Source organism: Panthera uncia (genome assembly GCF_023721935.1).
Source record: "Panthera uncia isolate 11264 chromosome A1 unlocalized genomic scaffold, Puncia_PCG_1.0 HiC_scaffold_17, whole genome shotgun sequence".
Lineage (NCBI taxonomy): Eukaryota > Metazoa > Chordata > Mammalia > Carnivora > Felidae > Panthera > Panthera uncia.
In genome coordinates, this window is record NW_026057577.1 from 39,879,288 (window position 1) to 39,897,742 (window position 18,455).

General features: G+C 34.6%; 1 protein-coding gene across 2 annotated transcripts in view; it reads left to right on the forward strand.

Moving 5' to 3' along the window:
• MTREX (Mtr4 exosome RNA helicase) overlaps positions 1-18,455 on the forward strand; it is a 117,029-nt gene that overhangs the window by 19,363 nt on the left and 79,211 nt on the right. For both annotated transcript variants that reach the window (XM_049649454.1, XM_049649453.1), the window contains exons 6-15: positions 1,137-1,311; positions 2,824-2,914; positions 4,342-4,466; positions 5,733-5,831; positions 6,743-6,845; positions 8,449-8,580; positions 10,146-10,225; positions 11,713-11,823; positions 13,755-13,856; positions 16,928-17,053. In XM_049649454.1, the coding sequence (XP_049505411.1) occupies positions 1,137-1,311; positions 2,824-2,914; positions 4,342-4,466; positions 5,733-5,831; positions 6,743-6,845; positions 8,449-8,580; positions 10,146-10,225; positions 11,713-11,823; positions 13,755-13,856; positions 16,928-17,053 (1,144 nt within the window). The remainder of the gene's footprint in view (positions 1-1,136; positions 1,312-2,823; positions 2,915-4,341; positions 4,467-5,732; positions 5,832-6,742; positions 6,846-8,448; positions 8,581-10,145; positions 10,226-11,712; positions 11,824-13,754; positions 13,857-16,927; positions 17,054-18,455) is intronic.

Genomic DNA, 18,455 nt, shown 5'->3' on the forward strand with positions numbered 1-18,455 from the left:
CATTTCAGTTATTATACTTTTCACCTGTAGGGTTTTCATTTATGTATAAGTATAAACACAATATCTCTCTGTTCAGATGGCCTGTTTATTGAATAATTACCCTCTATTTCCTTTAATTCTTAGAATATGGCTTCCTTCCATTTTTTGGACTTGTTTCTGATAGCTGCTTTGAAGTCTGTGTCTGCTAAGTCCAATATCTGGGCCCACTGAGAATTAGTTTCTCATGACTGCTTTTTTCCCTAAGGATGGATCATACTTCCCTGTTTCTTTTATCTTCTAATGTTTTGTTCGAAAGTGGACATTTTAGATAATATATTGTAGCATCTCTATATCCTTTTTTCTTTCATATCTTTCCCAAAGTTTGTGTTTGATCATGTTTGGACAGCTTTTAATTTTTTGTTTAACTGTTCGAGAAATATGGTTATATGGTTGTGATATTATTATTTCCTCAAATAGGTTATAAGCCTTTTGTGGGCCAGACTGTGTTTTAAACAGGAAGACTCTACCACAATGCTAACTTTAGTCATCATGGTCTATATTTAAATACTTAATTAAATTTTCTTTAGAAAACCAAAACTACTTTATTGCATTTTGTTAATAGCTATGGAGGAACTTTTCCATAATTAGACCTACCATAATTCCAGGCAAGGACTGATTTGGTATCTATTACATGTGGGAATGAATACATATGGATGAACTTATTTTTGAAACTCAAAAGAGCAAAGCTCATTTTCCAATGTTCAGTAATTGTTTATGCTCTATGTGTGTATAAACAGACAGGCAGAGGCTCTCAACTTTTGGAGGCTCATTTATAGAACCAAAAGTGTTTTACTTGGGAGAAATAGGGTAACCATTAGTAATCTTTTGGTATTAATAATTAAGTTACATTAACTCCAAGAGACCAGAGTTAAATATTCTTGTTTGGTTAGACCACTACATTTCAGATTTATTATAATTATTATTTTAATAGTTTGTCAGTAGTGATTAGAACAAGATACTCATGTTCTGCCAAGTCCATTGAAAATAAGTAATTAGGGGAAGTTGTGACAATTTATATATTAACAGAATTTTTAAATTACATACTTTAAAAAAAGGTTTTGTAAATACTTGGTTCTTATTTGCTTTCCCATTTCTAGGTATGCCATTGCATTGGCCTTAAGGGAAAAACAGCGTGTAATATTCACTAGCCCAATTAAGGCTCTGAGTAACCAGAAATACCGAGAAATGTATGAAGAGTTTCAAGATGTTGGTTTGATGACCGGAGATGTTACTATTAATCCTACAGCATCTTGTCTTGTTATGACCACAGAGGTAATTTATATGGTGCCTCATCCAGTCTTTCCTTTTAAATTTAATTAATGTATTTATTCACTTAGTACACCTAATGCGTTTTTACTTGCTCTATATAAACAAAATGTAATGCTTTATTTTCTGAGATTTACTTGACAGGGAAAAAAGTTCATCTTAAAGGTCTATTTTTAGTAATTACATAAATTTAGTTGTAAATTTTAATATTTCTATTATTTGTCATATGATATAGATTTTTTTCACCAAATATTTTTTTTAATTAAAAAACGTTATTTTTTGAGAGAGAGTGCACTCGCAAGCAGGGGAGGGGTGGAGAGAGAGGGAGGGAGAGAATTAAGCAGGCTCCACACTCAGCACAGAGCCAGTGGTGTGGCTTGATCTCACAAACGTGAGATCATGACCTGAGCTGTAATCAAGAGGCAGACACTTAACTGACTGAGCTCCCCGGGTAATCCCGTCAATTTGTTTTCATGTCACTGACAATAAGTCTTTAAAAATATTTGGTGAGGGGCACCTGGGTGGCTCATTCGGTTAAGCCTCAAGACTCTTGATTTCGGTTCAGGTCATGATCTCATTGTTTGTGAGGTCCAACCCCTCATGGGGTTCTGTGCTGACAGTGAGGATCTGCTTAGGAGTCTCTCTCTGCCCCTCCCCCGCTCTTACCTGTGTGTGTGCTCTCTCTCAAAAAATAAACGTTAAATAAAAAGAAAATAGAGTTTTGTATACATAGTTTCATATAAGTAGTGGCTTTTCCTTCCACTTTTTATTTTTGTATCTTAGTGTTGATACAAATACATAAATAAGTTCTTTTAAAATGCCCAGTTTAGTTTCCTCCCATAATAGCAGTTAAGTTTTACTTAAAACCTATGTGTTTATATCTTATGTTTTGAATACAATCAGTTATCTTTGCTATACCAAGTAATTTCATACGTACTTGATTTATATCCCTGCATTTTATAAGGACATGGTACAACAGAGTGTAAATTAGCTTCTGGTCTGCAGAGTCAACCAAAAACATTGCTCACTTTTCATTTTGGTTCCCAAAGTAAGTTTCCATTCTCAAAACTTTTTCCCATGTGTGGAAGATTTTCTTTAACTCAAAAATCAGGATACTGGTTGCCAGAGAGCATCCATGTTGTGAGATGAAGTAGAAAAAATCAGTAAACAGCATAAGGTACCATGTGTTGGATAGAAGATAATTTTAAGTTACTCTCATATGCTACATAGTGTGGATCTTGTGATGAGTGTTGTATGTACAATGAAGTGGCTTCATACTTGAGATATATGGAAATAGGAGTGATAATTCTCTCCATGGATTGTACCTGATTACTAACTATTGAAAAGCCATTTATTTTGGTTTTATGAGAGAAGGAATATTATTTGATTTATGAAATGTATTTAAGATGTAATCTCCTAAAATTATTTTAATACTTCTATTAAAAAAGCATTTCTAAAATTTCTTGTTAGAAAGAACTTGTGTCACAATTTTGTGAAATCATTTATATTTTTTTTTAGATTTTGAGAAGTATGCTGTACAGAGGTTCTGAAGTTATGCGAGAAGTTGCTTGGGTCATATTTGATGAAATTCATTACATGAGAGATTCAGGTATATTCTGCCATGTTGAGATGTGTGCCATGTATTTTCCTTAAGAAGGGCATTAGGAATTTTGAAGAACTAGTTAAATTTTGCTTTGAATTTTCATGTGGCTAGAGTTCTAATAGATTTTCCACTACATTGTGAGAAACATGATATAATACTTCAGATAGGATCTCGTTTAACTTTAGTTTCTTAAATAGTAATCAGGTAAGAAAAAATGCAAATTCTTACAAAACAATTGGAATTAAAACTAGTTTGTTTTTAATAGACAATGCTCCAAAATAACTGTTAAAGAATTTTTAAAACTTTTAGCCTACAGAGTTAACTTTCTTGATTTTTGGTTACTATTTTAGTTTTTAAAAACTAAGAAATGCATGGTTATGGTAAAAAAAAATACTAAGGATTATGAAATAAAAATGAGAAAAAATTATAATTATCCCTTTACTTGAACTATTACACTATTGTAAGGACTAGTAGGTATACTTGGACTTTAGAGTGGAGCTGGGAGGGCTAATGGTTACTTTTAAAAGTTAAATATTTAGTATGTACACAATTAAAGTAAAATTCAGTTTTTATTTAAACTAAAATACTGAGTTAACCTGTATTTGTAGTAGAAGTAACAAATTCATAAAAGTAGGTTTTGAATAGGTCTGTTTTGGTTTTAAAATTCTGAATCCTGGGGGTGCCTGGGTGGCTCAGTCATTTGAGTGGCTGACTTCAGCTCAGGTCATGATCTCATAGTCCGTGAGTTTGAGCCCTGCGTTGGGCTCTGTGCTGACAACTCAGAGCCTAGAGTCGGCTTCCAATTCTGTGTCTCCCTCTTTTTCTACCCCTCCCCTGCTTACTCTGTCTGTCTGTCTCTGAAAAATAATAAACATTAAAAAAAATTTTTTTTTAATAAAATTCTGAATCCTGTATTGATACATTTATTTTAGAGGAAAATTCTCACACTGATTTTTTTTTTTCCATTTAAATAAAAACTGACATGATTTTACTGCTCATTAAATCTTTCATATCTAGAGATCATGAGGGTAATTTGGATGAAAGTTGCCTTAGAGTAAAGTAACAGTGTGTCTTTGAAATTTGTTGCTGTATAACTTTTCTAAAAGTTATTAACTTTGTTTTCTCAAAATGAAATGGAAATAGTTTCCATTGTCATGGGACTCTTATGCTGTGTGAGAAGTTTCAGTCTGGAGCTACTCCAGAGGCTGTAATTGTAGAGTACATTGTGCTTTTAGTGATTTAGTCTCCCACTTTTCTACTGGGTAAATTCACAGTAAGAACCATAGTAGTTTTCAGTAGGGATTTGTAGCTAAAAATATTTGTGTAAAGTGATCTGCATTTCTAATTAATGAGCTTGGGATAAGATAATTTTAGATTACTTACCAATAAAGTGACTCTGAATTCCAAGGTATATTTGTTTTTTTTTTTTTCAGAGCGTGGTGTTGTATGGGAAGAAACTATTATTTTGCTTCCTGACAATGTCCACTATGTCTTTCTTTCGGCTACTATTCCAAATGCCCGACAGTTTGCTGAATGGATTTGCCATTTACATAAACAGGTATTTTCTTTGTTTTTTGAAGTCTTCAATACTTAAAATGTTAAGTTGTGATTGCTATCTTATATACTTTGTTCTTGATACTGCCCTAGAATTAAGAAAACCTTTTAATGTGAAATTACTTCTCAAGTCAAGCAAGCTCATCAGAATCAACTGACTAGCTTTTTACAAGTGTGTATTTTTTTTTAAATTTATTTATTTATTTTGAGAGAGACAGAGCATGAGTGGGGGAGGGGCAGAGAGAGATGGGAAGGTGGGGAGAGAGAATCCCAAGCAGGCTCTGCGCTGTCAGCACAGAGCCCAGCACAGGGCTTAAACTCACAAAACCGTGATACCATGACCTGAGCTGAAACCAAGAGTTGGAAGCTTAACCAGCTGGGCCACCCAGGTGCCCCTTAAGTTTGTATTTCTGAGTGCCATCTTAAACCCAATATGTCAGCATCTCCTGGAGTAGGGTCTTGGGAGCTCTGACTTTTAAAAGCTCCCAAGTTGATCCTGGTGGTCTGCCAGGTTTGGAAACTAATGCATTTATTCATAGAGTGAGCCCTCTGAGAAGAGAATTTCCTCTAAGACCTCAGTACCAGGAAAAAGCTGGGCATTTCCTGAGCATGTGATATGATTTTTCTGTGAACACAGTCACATGTTTTCCTTTTGCTTTTGTGGTCCAACTTTTGCAGCAGTATAGGGCCTTATGGCAAACATTTGTTTATGTGTACTAAATTTATTCTTGGTTTTGTTTTCCTGCCCTCATTTTTCCTTTGTACCAATATTCTTACAAAGTATTATCTGTTCATAAGGTCTCTAATTGTGTTTTTCTAACACCTATGTTGCTTCTGTACAATAGAAACCTAGTGGATCTTCAACCTGCTGATTTAGTAAAGCTTTGAAAACTCACTCTGGGTCAGACAAGTCCCATTTACCTCAGGGAGCATTCTGTTTCACCATACCACTGCAGTGTAGTAACAGCATCTTCTTTAATTTTAGTATCACAAGTCTAGGGTATGAATCCAAGGTCTTTATTGAAACTCAAATCATATATCTGGCCCTAATTAGGGTATTGATAAAATTGAATAGATGGTAATGTCATTTGAGAGCTGATTTTTCCACATTTTTCTCTTGCCTTGTTTTAAAAATTTTTAGTTTTTCTCTTTTTGGGGTGTTGAATTCAAAAGTGTATTTCCCCAAGGTCTTTTACTTAGATCAAATACACAGTATTATTTTGAAGAAATTAAATATTATGTGCCTAATTGTTTTTCATTGTTTTTACAGCCTTGTCATGTAATTTACACAGATTATCGGCCTACACCATTGCAGCACTACATTTTTCCAGCAGGGGGAGATGGCCTGCACCTTGTGGTTGATGAAAATGTAAGGGAGTAATGGTGATTCTTAATCTGTAGTGTCAGGATAGAAGTTCATTTTTTCTTTCTTAAGTAGTTTTATAGTCCAGAATTGTTGGGTTTGTGTGTACTTGTATTTCAAAAATTATATTTAAGACTTGTGTTTGGTTCTCTGTTTCTCTTGTGCATGAATTAAGATTTTTCTTCTTTCCCGGTATTTTAAAATGCCTGGAGAATAGGGATTTAGGATGTGTTTCAGATATGTTATGTTTTGCTTTACCCCCTTTTAGTACCTCTTTATCACCTTTTTTTTTTTTTTTTTTTTTTTTTTTTTTTTTTTTTTTTTTTTTTTTGGGACAGAGAGAGACAGAGCATGAACGGGGGAGGGGCAGAGAGAGAGGGAGACACAGAATCGGAAACAGGCTCCAGGCTCCGAGCCATCAGCCCAGAGCCCGACGCGGGGCTCGAACTCACGGAGTGCGAGATCGTGACCTGGCTGAAGTCGGACGCCCAACCGACTGCGCCACCCAGGCGCCCCTCTTTATCACCTTTTATTGTACCTTACGCACAACTTTATTTTGTATTTTTTGTTTTACAATTTTTTTAATGTTTGTTTATTTTTGAGAAAGCACGCCTGTGAGCAGGAGAGGGGCAGAGAGGGAGAAAGTGAATCCCAAGCAGGCTCCAGGGTCATTGCCCACAGGGGGCTCATCTCATGACAGTGAGATCATGACCTGAGCTGAAATCAAGGGTCAGATGCTTAACTGAGTGAGCCACCCAGTGTCCCTGTACAACATGTTTTAACTCTTTTAGTGACCTTTGTTATCATTATCGTATTAAATTATTTTTATTTTGAGGAAGGTTTGTTTGGAGGTATGAAAAATGTTTGGATTTTGGTTAAATCTTACTGAAGTAATGTAGAAAAATATTTGATTCCAGGGTGACTTCAGAGAAGATAATTTTAATACTGCAATGCAAGTACTTCGAGATGCTGGTGATTTGGCAAAAGGAGATCAGAAGGGGCGAAAAGGAGGAACAAAAGGTAATTTGAAATTTTGTTAACTTTTTTCCCTCAGGAAGCTGGATAAAGATCTAGATAGTAAATGATAAAATTGGATAAAGGTTCATCTCTTTTTCCTATATGACATTAATTGAGATATAATTCACATACTATACATTTCATCCATTAAAATGTACAATTTAATGGTTACTGGTATATTAACAGAATTATGCAATCATTAACATAGTTTTTTTATTAAGATATAATTCATATACCATAAAAATCACCTTTTTTAAGTGTACAACTCAGTGTATTTTAGTATATTCACAAACTTGTGCAACTACTATCTAATTCCAGAACATTTTCATTAACTCAGAAGGAAACCCTGTATCCATTAGCAAGTATTCCTCATTTTTCCTCACCTCTTCCTGCACCCCTCGGCCTTAGGCAGTCCCTAATCTACCTTCTATTTCTTTTTTCCTTTTTGAACATTTTATGTAACTAGAATCACAATTTGTGTGTTTTTTTGCAGCTTCTTCTTTCACTTAGCTTGTTTTCAAGGTTCATTCATTCTATAGCATATGTCAGTACTTCATTCCTTTTACAGTCAAACGACATTTCATTATATGAATATGCCACATTTTATTTATTTGTTATCAGTTGTTGAACATTTGGGTTATTTCTCTTTATTGCTTATTGTGAATAGTGCTGTAAATATTTGTGTTCTGTAAGTTTTTATGTAAGCATACGTTTTCTTTTCTCATTGAGCATATACCTAGCAGTGGAATTGTTGAGTCATATGGTATTTCATATGTTTAAATTTTTGAATAACTGCTAGATTATTTTCCAAAGTGGCAGCTCCATTTTACATGCTTCAGAAGGGTATGAAGTTTCTATTTCCTCCACATCCCTGCTAGTATTTACTGTAATCTATGTGAATATAGTCATCCTAATGGAGTAAAGTGGTATCTGAGGGTGGTTTTGATTTACATTTGTCTCATGGCTAATGTGGTGTTCATTTATCTTTTCATGTGCCTATTGGCTATTTGTGTATCTTATTTGGAGAAATACTCAAAATCTTTTGCCAGTTTGAAGATGAAATTGTCTTGTTGTTGAGCTATAAGGATTCTTTGTATACTCTGGATAGTAGACCCTTATCTATATTTTCCCATTCTGTGGTAATGTGGTCTTTTCACTTTTTGTTGGTGTCTTTTGGGGCCCCTGGGTGGCTCAGTTGGTTAAGCGTCTGACTTTTGATTTCCACTTAGGTCATAATCTCATGGTTTGTGAGTTTGAGCCCCACGTCGGGCTCCACACTGACCTTGTGGAGCCTGCTTGGGATTCATATTCTCTCTCTCTCTCTCTCTCTCTCTCTCTCTCCTCGCTCTTCTTGCTCTCCTCGCTCTCTTTCTCTCTGCCCTTCCCCTCCCCCCTTCAAAACAATGTTTTTAATTTTGATGAAATCCAGTTTATGTTTTTTTTTTCTTTTGTTATACATCATACCTGAGAATGCTTTGCCTAATACCATATCTTGGAGATTTACTTCTATATAGTTTTTAAGAATTTTATAGTTATGTACTTTATGTTTAGGTCTATAATCCATTTGGAGGTAATTTTTACATATGTTTATATACTCTTTTTGCAGGACCATCAAATGTGTTCAAGATTGTGAAGATGATTATGGAAAGAAATTTTCAACCTGTAATTATTTTCAGCTTTAGTAAGAAAGATTGTGAAGCCTATGCACTTCAGATGACCAAATTAGATTTTAACACAGGTACTATGTAATTTCAGCATAGTTTTAATGTTACGTGTAAATGAGTGTATATCTGTTTCTAGTAAGAAGATCAATATGTTGTGATTAATCTATTGTGTATTGCTAGGATATGCAGTTCCCCCTACAGTCACAGTAACAAGTACTCATTACCTTATAAAATCTTTAAAAAAGACCTTGTTTTATTCTTTCCTTCCTTTCCTTTCTTTTGTTTTCTTTTACTGGGAGGTTTAAAGTACATTGCTCTGTGTAAAATCCAAAGACCCTTACTGAAAAATACTAGAATTATATTCCCTTATACTTCATTGCCATAAGCTCCTTTGCTTTGGGGATTTTCTGTGTGACTACGTAAGGTTAGGTTTCTTGGTCAGATCACTTTCTATATAGAAAGTGCTGTGGTTTCGGGGTGCCTGGTTGGCTCATTTGGTTAAGTGTCCAGCTTCGGCTCAGGTCATGATCTCACAGTTCATGGGTTTGAGCCCCACGTTGGGCTCTGGGCTGACAGCTCAGAGCCTGGAGCCTGCTTCGGATTCTGTTCTGTCTCTTTCTCTGCCCCTCCCTGCTCACACTCTGTCTTCTCTCTGTCTCTGAAAAATGAATAAACGTTAAAAAAGAAAACAAAGTATTGTGCTTCATTCTTCTGGAAATCCAAACCAGGAAGGCTTGCCCTTTATTTAACCGTGGTATAATCTTTTGAATAAAGTAGTTACTTGTATTTAATTAATAAATTATTCCCACATATTATCTGTAAATGTAACCCAAAGTCACACAGCTAGGTAGTAGCACAGCCTATCCAAAAATTCAGCATACTGAATACCAGCCCATTTATTATTCATTTCATCCTTTTACATATGTAATCTTGTATTGTGAGGAGTGAATAATATCCTCAGTCATCCAAAATCAAATGTCATTTGTATTGCTTTCATTACCAAGGCACAGAGCTAAACCCATGCATTTTAGGGCTATCTTTTTACTTATCCATAAGCAAAGTGATAATAACAGATAACCCACATAAACTCCTAAAGTTAGTGATATTTTATTTTTTAATGGAGAAATTGCTCTGCTTAGAAATGTTTTCTTTTAACTGCTAATGCTGAATTTGCTTAATGTCGCAGGGTCATATATTTAATTGAGCAAATATATATTGGCTTCCTATTATTTAGTAGATGCTATATGTGAAGGCAGTATAAAGGTTAAGAGCATATGCTTTGGAATTGCTCCTCTAACAGTTAATAGCAGTTTCCATCATTTGGAGTTAGTCTCACTTTCCTCAGTAGTGGATAATAATAGTCCCTGTGATCTATAATTGTTAGTCTTACATATTGGATATACGGCACTTAGTGTAGTTTTTGTTATTTTTATAAGATAGTACTTTTATTCATGGATAAATTCTGTTAGATATATTTTGAAGGGCAATGAATTTTATTAAATGGTAATTTTTATCCACTTTCCCTTTTGACTGCCTTAAATACTCTTTTATTCTTTATAGATTTTTATTCTTTGCAGTGTGTGAGGTTTGGTATCACTGATTCATTTAGATATTTATGTACCTTTGAATTTTTTCTTAGATGAAGAAAAGAAGATGGTTGAAGAAGTATTCAGTAATGCCATTGACTGCTTGTCTGATGAAGATAAAAAACTCCCTCAGGTATGATTTAGTGTCCCTAAGTGTGGGTATTAAGTGTGGTAGGGTACTTTCACTTCGCATTTCTTGGTTTTGTTACTATATATTGCACTGTTTATGCACTGCTTTAAATATGTTGCGTTGTACCCAGAAATAATACCTTGATTTTTATTTTACACTTCTGAAAAGATGACAGTAGGAAAGATTTGCTGCCTAAGGGAACTAAAAACTAGCATGGTCTGGAAATTACTGCTTCAGTTCCTAATACTACAGAATTATTAGTGCTAGTTTTAAGTCACTAAATTTCTTTATTTAGAGACAGAGAGAGGGAGGGAAGGAGAGAGCAAGTGCCTGTGCAAGGGGGAGGGGCAGAGAGAGAGAGACAGAGAGAGAGAATCCCAGGCAGGCTCTGCATTGTCAGCAAGGAGCCTGACACAAGCCTTAAACTCAGGAACCAGGAGATGATGACCTAAGCTTGAAGATCAAGAGTAGGACACAACTGACTGGGCCACCCATGTACCCCAAGTCACTAAATTTCTTAATTCATAGGACTACCAAACAAAACACGTAATGAAAATCATGTGTTTAGCAAGGAATTTAATGTCTACTCTGCTTTTAATCCAGTGGCTTCTCTTTTGACTATTGGAAATGCCTGGAATTTCTAAAATCTACTTATGACTAGGTGCCCCTCTCAGAAGTTCTGGTTTCATTGGTCTGGTGTGTGTTGTGGTTGTTAGAATCTCAGAAGCTCTTCAGGTGATTCTGATGTGCATCCAAACCTGAGAACTCCTGTAGTATGACCTAATATATGAAAATTTTGTTTTGTGAAAAGAAAGTTCAGAGGTCAGTCATACTCTGCTTATAAATGATTGCTCTGATATATAAGGGATTTATGGTAAAACTGCAGTAGGATGTTTAAAATAGTATTTAACTTACAAGATTTTCTTGTAATTTCTCTTCCAACCTGAATTACTAGTATTTGAGGGCTGAGCTATGTCTTGATACATTTTTGTTACCTTAGCATAGTTCTAATAGTAGACATGTAATGCCATTTGTTAAAGTGCTAATGAGGATGAATTCTTCAGTAATTCAATTGTTTTTAGGTGAAGTACATATTTATATTGAGTATGCCTTGTGTTTATTTATTTATTTTTAGTAGGAGCTGGCTATTATTTTTTTAAGTTTATTTTGTGCAGATATAAATGTCCTTATGACTTAATTTTTGGGGACAAGGTGAAGTGATGCTGGAAAATTTGAATGAGGCAGCAGTGCATATATGAATTTTATTTAAAACATATCATTCACATTAAGGAAAGCTAGGACAGAATTATGTTGAGTTTTGAGTTTAATAATCTGGGAATATGGGTTTAGTTTTGGCTTTTATTCTGAAAAGGTTATATAACATTTCTTTGAACAGCCTTCTTTCTTGATCACACATTTTTCTTCGGTTTAACATTTTTGATGTCCCTTTTCTGTACATTATTGAAAAATAAACATTATTCCAAACATAGGTCGAACATGTACTTCCTCTTCTGAAGCGGGGAATTGGTATTCACCATGGTGGCTTACTTCCTATTTTGAAAGAAACTATAGAAATTCTCTTTTCCGAAGGATTGATAAAGGTATGATTTTATTTTTATTTATTATGCCTTAGAATTGTGTCATATGGACAGTTTGAAAATTATTATTATTTTTAAGTAGGCTCCACACCCAACATGGGGCTTGGACTCACGACCCTGAGATTGAGCTGCTTGCTCGATTGACTGAGCCAACCAGGTGTCCCAACAGTTTGAAAATTATTTAGAACACTGTTTCTAGGCAGCTTTACATATATGTGCATACATATGAATGTGTAAAATATGTAAAAAATGTTTAAAAGTAAATATTTACATATATATGTTTTTAAACTAGGTCCTGTGGAATGACTTAAATACTGAAGTTGATTTTTATATATAGTGTTATAATTCATTCAGGTTTATAGGTAAAATTTTATTGGTTTTTCTTCCTATTATTCAAGTAAGAAATGGTAACACTATACAGTGTGGGGTTTTTCAGAAGGTGCTATTTAATTATCAGAAATGGAATTGATTCTTAGTGGACTCCTTTCTATATACAGACTAAAACAATTAGAAAAGGAGAATTGCTGGTAGACTTACAAAAGAGTTTTTCAGGATATGCTATTTTAAACTGCAGGGAGTCTAACTTAATTTTAAAGGTTATGTTGATGTTTGTACCCAAAAATAAGGTGTTAAAAATGGGAAACAAATTCAAAATGTAGTCATAAACCTGCATATGACTCATAAGTTATTTTATGTTTAATGTTCAGGTTAGAATTTGAAAAATCAGAGTTATGAAGATCTCAGCACTAGTAGAACATTTAAAAAGTCACATTTAAGAACATAACTTAGGAATTTTAGATAAAAAATTGGTTACTATTTATACCTGGGTCCTGGTAAGGCCCTGTTGATGTTCTTTTGTTGATTATTGTTGAGGCTTATTTTAAAGAATCTTTTCTTAAAAATTTAAGTGATAGTTGGTGGTGGTAAAAGTCAAATAGAACGATTGCAAATAAAGCAAAAAATGGAAGACCATATTCCCCTTCACTTCTCAGGAATACCCATTAACATACATACAAATAATACAGGACTTTTCTTTAATTTTATTTCTTTATTTTGAGAGGGAAACAGTGCGAGAGAAAGAGACAGAGAGGAAGAGGGAGGAAGCATTAGTTGGGGAGGGAGAGAAAGGGAGAGAGAATTCTAAGGAGGCTCCTCATTGTCAGTTCAGAGGCTGATGCGGGGCTCGAATTCACAAATCATGAGATCATGACCTGAGCTGAAATGAGGAGTCATTTAACTGACTGAGTCACCCAGACACCTGACGACTTATATTTTAGACAAAAATTATACTACCCATGTTACTAGATTTTGTCATATGCATAGCTTTTCATTCTTTTTAACAAGTGAATGGCATTCTTTTGAGTTGATGAAATAAGATTTTTTAATTTTCATTTCTATTGGTGAAAATTTGGATTGATAATACTTCAGTGACTTTACTTGTATGTATACATCTTTGTGTGCTTAAACCATACAGTTTTTTGTGTGGTCCAGTTTTTGTTGGTAAAGTCTTAAAAGTGAACTTAGCCAGTAACTCTCTTCTCCCCTCAGAGATCCTGAAGATGGCTCCAAAACTGTGGTATCATTAGTTGGAGAGCCAGGAAATGTGACTTTCTGTGTTTAGAAAAGTAATCTACAGCCTCATGCTTTGTACATTAGACCGGTAGTATCCTCTTCAAGTTAGCACCACTGGAATTTAGGAAAAACTTTTCTTTTCCCTAATTAAAAAATTTCTGGGATGCAAGGGACTTTAGATACTATTTAATCATTTTATATTTAAAATACTGAAACACATCTGGGACTAGTATGTGGTCTTATTTTTGCAATCTCTAATAACTAATTTTGAAAAGTAATGTTTTGTTTGTACTTGAAAATTACAAAACTAGTTTTTTAGCTTAATGTACATGTTTAATCATGTAAATTTTTCATTTATTTAGGCCTTATTTGCCACAGAGACTTTTGCCATGGGAATTAATATGCCAGCTAGAACTGTTTTATTTACAAATGCCCGAAAATTTGATGGGAAAGATTTCCGATGGGTAAGTAAAATAATTAACATGTTGAAATAATTTTTTTTAACATTTATTCATTTTTGAGAGAGCACGAGCAGGGAGGGGCCGAGAGAGAGACACACACACAGAATCCAAAGCAAGCTCCAGGCTCTGAGCTGTCAGCACAGAGCCCGACACGGGGCTTGAACCCACAAACTGTGAGATATGACCTGAACTGAAGCCATACCCTTAACCAACTAAGGCACTCACGTGCCCCAATGTATTGAAATAATTTTTATTTTACCATTTGTTTTACCTAAAGTGATTCGGGCTTATATAATCTTTGAGATTTTCAGTTATAAATCTGAAGAATTTGTACCCGAGCCAATAAGCGAGTTCATCAACATTACACTTGAGATCCTTCATTTCTATCCATTAGCCAAAAACAAAAACCTCTCTTGATGAAAGAGTTTGACGATGAGGGATAAGTGTGCAGATGATTCGTGAATGCTTTAAAACATTAAAAAAAATTTTTTTAATGTTTATTTTTGAGAGAGAGAGACAGAGTATGAGTAGGTGAGGGCAGAGAGAGAGGGAGGCGCAGAATCCGAAGCAGGCCCCAGGCTCTGAGCTGTCAGCACAGAGCCTGACGTGGGGCTTGAACCTGCAAACCATGAGATCATGACCTGAGCCAAAGTCAGATTTTTAACTGAGCCACCCAGGCGCCCTTAAAGCATTTAAATATATCTAGAATGTTCATTTTTTAAAGTTTAGGGTATTTAAAGCACCCAGTCTGTACTGACTGCAGTTGCACCTCATTATTTAACCTTTCACTTTTAAAATAGAGGTTTTGGGGCGCCTGGGTGGCTCAGTCGGTTAAGCGTCCGACTTCAGCTCAGGTCACGATCTCACGGTCCGTGAGTTCAAGCCCCGCGTCGGGCTCTGGGCTGATGGCTCAGAGCCTGGAGCCTGCTTCTGATTCTGTGTCTCCCTCTCTCTCTGCCCCTCCCCCGTTCATGCTCTGTCTCTCTCTGTCTCAAAAATAAATAAACGTTAAAAAAATTTAAATAAATAAATAAATAAAATAGAGGTTTTAATAGGTTTAGATGTAATGACTTTTCTAAGGCACAAGAAAGGAGAGAAAGGTGGAATCATGTGAAAAACAGTGAATTTGGATAAAAAGTAAATTCTTAATCAGGGACAAGGAACCCATTCAGTAAACGGTTCCTGAATTTAAACTTTGTTAAAGTTAAACCCAATCTCTAAATAAACTTAGTTAGCAGAGTATAATAAAATGTTGTGTTACGGATTCTAAGAAGTTATGTACAGAAGGATAAAGCATATGAAAGAAGACACTTCATAGAGAGGGCAATCCTTATACTTAGAAACAGCAGCAAATGGTTACTTACCCAGTACACAGGGGAGCTTCCCAGGGGTGAAAAGCAGGTAGAAGAAGAGAAATTTCTAGTTTGAGTTCCAGTACAAGCCAAGAAGACTCAGGTAAATTGGGTTTTGAGAAACTTTTCAGTAGTTAGCTATTTCTTCACTTAACCTTTTGTCCTTGAAAGTGATTTTTTTCTGCTTAGAGAAGTTTCTGACAGTAATTACTGATCATCAAAACACTGAAAAGCACTCATGGTAGAATTGTAAAGGCAAGGCATTTTTTTTTAATTTATTTTAAAATTTATTGAATGCTATACAAAAGAAATAGAAGTACAGTGAGATAGGTGCCATTTCTCTTTAGAAATTTTTACATAGTATTCAGAAACTTTCTCTAACCTGTAACTTTTTAAAATTAAACTTTTAAAAATTCCTGTAGAATGTGATTTGTCTGTAAACCAGTTAAAAGTTTCATGTTTTATATTTTAAAATAGTGTAAGTTTTAAAAATCTTTATAATTTATCAGTTTAAAATTACTTAAGTCTCCAAATACAATTGATGCCACAAGAAAATGTGTAAATAAGTGTTTTGCGACTTTACATTCTTCTTGGCATCTCAAGGACTCTAGGGTAAGACTGCAGTGTATGATAGATTATTGAACTTAAGAAAGCAAGCTTGATGAGTCAGGATCATTTTATTAAACCTGAAAATCATAACCAACCATAATCTTGTAATGATACTCTTGGGCCCTACGGAAATTCTCTTGGATTGCCTTTTCAGAATGTTCTTATCAGATCTTTTTTTAGGATTGGCTTTTTTGTTATGTTTTTCTGGTGCCTTTGTTGCTTCCTGGTTGTTAGGTCTGTTTTTGATGCTGTCATTAATACGCATTCTTGTAGCATACTGGTTTTTAACTCTTTGAGTCAGATATTTTTTGAGAATCTGAAAACAGTGGACCCTTTCCATCAGAGAATAGTATAGAGACACTTACAGATAAAACTTTGTCCATTCTCTCTGTGGTTGAATGTCACCCTGAAATGACTTCTAACCTTTCTCCATTAGGTTCTATTCTTAATGGTGAATGGACTCTCCTGAATTCTAAGAATGTATACCAAAAAATAAGAACTGTACTTGAAAAATAAGTTTATATTAATCTAATTTTGCAAATTAAGAAAGTTTATTACAATCAAGTAAAAATTGGTATTTAGTAGAGTTTGAGTCTTTGTTTACTTTCTTATTTCTTAGACTCTACTATTCCAGAACGTCTAGCTCAAAGATGTTTTTTATGTCCATGGATTAGCCAATCTTTACCTCTAGCTATGGTATATGTGATCATTTTGGAGCTAAACATTTTTTTTTTTTTTTTTTTTTTTTTTATGTTCACATATTCATTTTTGAGAGGGAGAATGCATGGGGGAGGGGGGCAGAGAGAGAGGGAGACAGAGGATTTGAATCAGGCTCTGTGCTAGCAGCAGAGAGCCCATAGTGGGGCTTGAACTCATGAACTGTGAGATCATGACCTGTGCCAAAGTTAGATGCTTAACCAGCTAAGCCACCTAGGTGCCCTTGTAATATTTGCATTTTTGTGTTTTCACTTAAACTCCTAAAAGGTGATTTTTTCAATCACGTTCTCTTTTTTGGAATGTGTTAACTTGTGTTTTGTGTATTTTTCTGATTTAAGAATATGTTTTTCACCAGGTTTTCTCCTAAACTCTGTGTTTTTAATTATGTTCACTCAGATTTCCTCTGGTGAATACATTCAGATGTCTGGTCGAGCTGGAAGGAGGGGAATGGATGATAGAGGAATTGTGATTCTTATGGTGGATGAAAAGATGAGCCCAACGATTGGAAAACAGCTACTTAAGGTAACTGAGTTAAGATTCTGTGGTGTCACCAGGAATTTGAGAAACTTATTTCAGGAGGTACCTTGAAATTGTGTCAGTTCCAATACCTTTCTAAGTAGATGAGTTAATCTACTAAACCATTTGTGCTTGAAAGGTAGAAGACAGTAACTGCTCAAAGTGCTGTACCCTACTTTTGTACCCTACTTTCTGTTATAATAAGTAAAGATCAACTCATGTGAGGGAGGGAATGTAAAGATCCCCACAGAAGGCAGAAATATTTACTTTGCCCTCCCAATTTAAGACACTTTCCCTAACTGCCTTCTCCCCTGAACAAATTGCTCTTCCTGAGTAGGGCACATGCTCTCAGTATTTTGGGCCATTACCTTCCCCTAGCTTTGTAACTCCACATAGCTTAATAAATTAATTCTGCAGTCTAGCATTCTAATGCTATTGATGGATCATAAATATCCCAACAAACAAAGTTCAACTTTTAAGCTTTTTTCAAATTAGCCTGTTCATTTTGCATGTTTAGTATTTTTGTTTTGGATTGTCTTAAGGGTTTTATTTTTGTTTTATCTTGGAGAACTTCTCAGGGAAGTTTGGCCTGGTTGCTTTCCTTCTCCTCCATGCAGTAAGAACTTATTAAAAATTCCTAGAGAAAACTGTTAGTAAGATGGGAAACTCAACATTAATTAAAAATATAAAATTAACTGGCAGATCATTAGCTAAAGCTTCAAAACTTGTTAATTTCATACATGGGTCATTATCTCTGAAATGGACCCTTTTCAGTTTCTAAGACTTGGGAACAGCAAGCAAGGAGAATTTGAGATATGGGTGTGGGAAGTCTTATATGCTAAAGCAAATATATGTAAGAGTATATGTTTTTTTATTTGAAGACAAAGTTTATCTGTACATATTCATAGCCATCATATGGTGTTTTAGAGATTACCACTTGGAAACCTGTTTTTAAGTGTCCATGTAACTTTAGTTCTTCATGTAGAGAAAATGACACAAGATTAGAAATTTGTATTTTTAGTCTTCAAATTGTGCCAGATATAATAAACATTATTTTTCTTTCCTTGTGATCTATATATGGAAAAAATTGAATCAGGTTGCTAAATAGTAAGAAGCAGGATTTTAATGACAGTATCTGGTTCCTTTAGTACAGATTTTTCATTCCATTTACTTGGTATTTCTGCATGTAAAGTGCACCTGTTAAGTTTAAAAGTTCTTTTTTCTTTCATTTCAAAAATTTTGTTGTGGAAAAAAATATTAATTCTTGAATATTCTGTTGAGATCTACCCTCAACAAATTTTTAAATTTCAAAATATATTATTGTTGACTATAGGTACACTATCATATGTCATATCTCTGGAGCTTATTTATCTTGCTTGACTGAAAGTTTATGACTTTTGATTAGTAA